The 5,024-nt window shown below is 32.5% G+C and overlaps 1 protein-coding gene across 1 annotated transcript; it reads right to left on the reverse strand.

Annotated features, from left to right (window-relative positions):
- Positions 1-2,037: 2,037 nt before the first annotated feature.
- On the reverse strand, positions 2,038-4,737 carry LOC120251212. The gene is made up of 3 exons (XM_039259745.1): positions 4,540-4,737; positions 3,834-3,892; positions 2,038-2,412 (listed from the first exon to the last, which is right to left on the reverse strand). The coding sequence occupies exons 1-3, from the start codon at positions 4,687-4,689 to the stop codon at positions 2,232-2,234; spliced, it is 390 nt and encodes a 129-aa protein (XP_039115679.1). The 5' UTR covers positions 4,690-4,737; the 3' UTR covers positions 2,038-2,231.
- Positions 4,738-5,024: the final 287 nt, after the last annotated feature.

Here is a 5,024-nt window from a genome sequence, read left to right on the forward strand (position 1 = left end):
GCAAATCTTAAAGAAGATAAACCAGCGCCAAAATTTGTTCCAGACATGAACATATAAATGTCACGTAAAATAACTCATGCTACCAAAATTTACATTTAATGAATACTAAGTAATCATCCAAGTTACATAGCTACAATGTTAAATTCTTACCAAGATGAGTCAAGCATTAGGTTGGCAATATGACATACTTGACAAGAAAACTAGTCAAAAGCACAGTTTCTTTTCAGCTGGAAGGTCCCAAAATACTGTTAGTTGATCTTCATCTTTTGCTAATACTTGCAACATGAACATTGCCTCATCTTCTGTAAGACCATCAATGGAAAAAAGCACATCACTAAGTGATTTTTTGGCTTGAATTTCTGCAAGAGATGTCTCATTGCATGTTGTGATTTCAATATTATGAGCAGAAATTTCAGCATTACGTGCGGCATCTCAACATTGTAAGCAGCAGATTCAGCTTTTCATGTAGCAGACTCAGCAGTCGAGCTACCAACTCGGTGTTACGGGCTGCTGCCTCAGCAAATGCTCTAAATTTTGGGCAAACCATATTTACAAAATCCTAAAAATTGGTAGAAATTCAGTCTATTGTTGGGTCCTTAGCAACACTCTTCCTTTTCGACGCCTAGATGTTGTTGATGTTGTGTTATCATATGGGATAGGTGATGGAGCCTGCGTCGGCTCTTGCGTGGGCATGGATATGTCCTCAAAAGGCATTTGGGATAAACCTACACCTTCCTCGAGTGAGATGTTATCATCTTGTTCATATTGGGTTGCGTCATCCTTGATATCACCCTTATTGTTGCCAAAAATTTATCCTTGGTGAAGACCGATGTGAGATCATTGAAAAATTGAAAGGATTTGCCATACAGTCTGGCCGCTTTCTTGTGAGTTTGCATTGTATAAAAACTCCACAATTAATAAAATATTTATGATAGTGCTATTTTTACACGAGTAAATATGAGTCTTATTTTTTATATTTTATTTTCACATACCCATTATATATACTTTTGTTACATATGATAGTGATGTTTTCAAAGTTCCAATCAAAACCACTCAGTTGTTAGATATCAAAGATGACATTTGTCTTACTTCTTAAGAGTTTCACTCGAGACTCAATGTTCAGTACAGTCTTCAGCTTGGTTTGTGGAATCTTTTGTTGTATCATCCTTTCTAACTGCATGAGATATTCACTCTAGAAGCTATTTTCAACCCGCCATACAATGCTTATGGAAAGTTCAAGCCAAAGCATCAATATCATTTGTTCTATCCCCTCCTTTTTTGTTGTTATTCTATCTCCATACTAAAGAAACAAACAAGGACTGTTTTACAGGAAACAACATGAAAATGACTGAATTGAATAAGTACATAATTCACAACATGAAAAAGTTTGTATATATTCAACATGACATTTCAACATAATTCAACACCTAAAAATTATGTACAAATGATTATAACATCAACAAAATAGAAAATATGGGTGGAAAAGTAGCAAACAATACAGCATGGATCAAATATTGCAGGAACAAGGGTCATAAATTTAGCAAAGACCCTAATCATAAAAGAGAACCACAAAGAATAGTCTGAAGAAAGTGCTAAAAGGCTAGGCAATCCTTTCACTTCAACCCTATCCATTCCATATTTTGGTCTTCAAATCATATGAATGAAACTCATATCTTGAAATTCCTATTGTAACAAGACAATTACACTCAAGGCACATCTCATAAACATCCCCATCAAGAGAAAGTACAACCAATTAGCATATAAAAAGAAAAACTTCAAAACTAGTGGTACTATTGGCCATTAAGTAACTCAATAGATATAACTTAAATCTATTAATTCAGAAATACGATATCAAAATGCTTTTGTGGTTATATAAACATGTCATTAAATTGCCATTAACTCAACAGAAATCTATTTAATCTTCATGGCATTGCTTCCATATTTTTCTGCTAATTTCCCTGTAGTATTTTTCTTTATATCTAAGCAAAAAATAATAACTGAAGTCTCATTCATAAATGTAAATATTGTCCTAGAAGATTTCCACAATTCATATATACTATATATGATTTCCTTCAACCAAATCACAAACAATTCAACACAAAACCAATATTCTCAAGAAAAATGTAATCAGTTTCACATGCAAATTAGTACTGTCTAACCAAATAGTACATAACGATCTAACAATCCAAAGGGAAAAGCAACAGATAAAGTGTTGAGTACATAACTATCCATTAACTATACCAACTTGCTTGCCATGTGTTAAACATATCTTTGGCCGTCTCTTGTCTAAATTGGGTCCATTCATCCATTGGTTGCACGGCTACTATGTTGTTGGTGTCATCTTCCACACTCTCATCGAAAAATGGAACACCAACTTGTTCTTCTTCTGCAGGATCTTCTGCCATCTCCCACCTAATGAAATTATGGAGTAAACAACACGCATTAATAATATACCATTGAGTGGACATGCTATAGAAACTTGGACTAGCTAGAATTTTCCAATGGATTTTCAAAAGGCCAAACGTTCTCTCAATAACGTTCCTAGGGCTAGCATGTTTCATGTTGAAAAGCTCTTCTGTAAAGGCATCCATTAGCACTCGGGCATCATGTGCCAAACTCTCTCAACCCAATAGGACGTATATAAACTACATATCTTGTCCACAAACGGCAAGTACATTGGTGGAAATTTTAGATTTTTGTGATCTAAATCTTGGACGATCGGCTTTGGGTACATTCACCCATATATGTGTCTCATCCAATGCTACAAGGCAATTCTATGTTGGATACAAAAAAAAAAAAAACAATTATTGTTTATTTTGTCATGTAATAACCACACTAAAAAAAATAAAAATAAACTACTAAGTTTTATTCATTAACTTAACCATTTCCACTTAGGATCATTTGAATTTTTTGAGACTGTTTTCTGTTTCTTTAAGAGAACACCAATTGGCATGAAAAATAATTAACATGGTGGACTACAACATGGCATGAAAATACTCACTAAGGATCATTTGAATTATTTGCAAAAAATAATTAACCACAAACATGGCATGAAAATACTCACTAACTATTTCAACCAATTGTACAAAAATCAAACTTGATTATTCTATTTATGACATGGTGGACTACAATGGTCATTAACATTGCGACCATCTCCTTAACCATAACATTTTTCGTGGCTTGTAGTCTACCGGTGGTAGTTAGTAGTTCACACAAATTATGAAAACAATGTTGATCCATCCATAGCTTATTAATGCATACTATATCACTTTTATAAATCATCCTCTTCAAATATTCATGTTGTTTCCGTCGCCTACTAGATGTTGACTCAATCTCGTATTGAATTAATCAACTTCCATCACAACATTGTCTTTTCACACATACAACGATCATGAGGTTTAAAATGTAAAAGTAACACATGTACATTAGGAAATATATTTTCACTTCATCAATGTTGTACATATTTGGAATTACATATCCATGTGTCAAATTGTCGAAAACCTAGATTCATAAGTTAATAAAAAGAAAAACAATAACTTCATTCTAAAGCATATGGTTGAGTTAACCTCATTCTCAAGCCTATGGTGGAGTTAATAAACTCAGAAAGAACCTCTTTATGTTCATTCCCTTTCATGTATTAAATAGAACCATAACAAATCAAAAATGAAACCGAATTAAATAGATCCATAACAATGCACTTTCATTGATATCTTCTATATAAATACTACAAATCAAAAAATTTTCTTGATGAAAAATAAAATATAGACAAAAACATGTAATTATATAATAATGCACATTAATTTTATAGAGTTTTTTTTTTGCTAGTTGTTTACCTCTCCAGTGAATTGGACCGTAGTATTCTTGTTGTCAAATCCAGAAGTTCCTTCAAACACCTGAATGTAAAAGTAATACATCAACTTATACTGATAAAAATAAAAAAGAAACCAGAATAAGTTAAAAATAAGAAATTTTCAAATAAATAAAAAAATAATTTCGTGCAGAATGTGCCAGATTATGGGGAAAATTTTTTCAAACCAATGTAATTGAGATATGGTCACATAGAATCTAAAACTCTTGGTGGGTACACTAGCAAAAACTTTAAAGCTCAAGAAAAGTGTTATGCAACTTTATAACCATGAATTATATAAACAAGATAAGAATGCACTTTCAACTGTAAAATACAAATACAAGATTAGAATGCACTTTTAACTGCCGTGTTTATATAAACATGTAATTAAATTGCTAGAGTTTCTTTTTAATTATTTTAATCTTCATGGAATTGTTAATTAATTGAACATGTAATTTTTTTTGTAAAAATATTTATAAATTAGCAAATTGCATTCCCAATGAAACACATGAGAAAAATACAAAATAGTTCTAACACAAAGCATCAAGGAGTTCATGAAACAACCTCATTAACAAATCTACTAAGGAAAAACATTAGTAACTTTTACTCCTCTATGTACGTCCAAAAGAAATCCAGGGAAAAAAACAAGTTAATAAAAAACTATGATCAAATAACTATGTATGATAGCTTACCAATTGAAGGGAGGAATGTCGGCAAGCTTGGATGGTGACCTTGGGTAAAATCCGGTGATGCCAACATTGGACTGGCACGCACCGGTGACAATGATGATCGTAAGAAGGAGAGCTCATGGAGGTTGAATGATCACAAGGAGGAGAGCTCATGGATGATGATTGCAAGGTTCTGATGGGGGCTAGGGTTTCATTATAGCTTTTTAGATGAATCTTTTTTGTTTTATACAAGGCCAAAAAAGTCAATTTAATGGATGGAATGGGCAAAATAGTCATTTTAATGGAATGGGAAAAATAGTCATCTTGTAAAAATTTTAATTGTATTGATGAATCTCATGAATGAAGGAAAGTAGAGAAAAGTATATATAAAAAAAAGGATAGAAAAATGGTTCATGGTTTCTATATTTATTAACCCAAATCATTGGGGTTAGTAACCCATTCCTGGGTTGCTGGTGTTACAAGGGTTTCTTTTCCTTTATTTCATGCAA

Source organism: Dioscorea cayenensis, chromosome 20, assembly GCF_009730915.1.
Source record: "Dioscorea cayenensis subsp. rotundata cultivar TDr96_F1 chromosome 20, TDr96_F1_v2_PseudoChromosome.rev07_lg8_w22 25.fasta, whole genome shotgun sequence".
NCBI lineage: Eukaryota > Viridiplantae > Streptophyta > Magnoliopsida > Dioscoreales > Dioscoreaceae > Dioscorea > Dioscorea cayenensis.

Excerpts from the sequence above, each read along its gene's own strand:
- LOC120251212 (XM_039259745.1), bottom strand. The coding sequence starts at position 4,689 with ATGAGCTCTCCTCCTTGTGATCATTCAACCTCCATGAGCTCTCCTTCT. Across the intron at positions 3,893-4,539 it reads GACATTCCTCCCTTCAATTG|TGTTTGAAGGAACTTCTGGA; the intron begins GTAAGCTATCAT and ends TTTACATTCAGG. Across the intron at positions 2,413-3,833 it reads CGGTCCAATTCACTGGAGAG|GTGGGAGATGGCAGAAGATC; the intron begins GTAAACAACTAG and ends TAATTTCATTAG.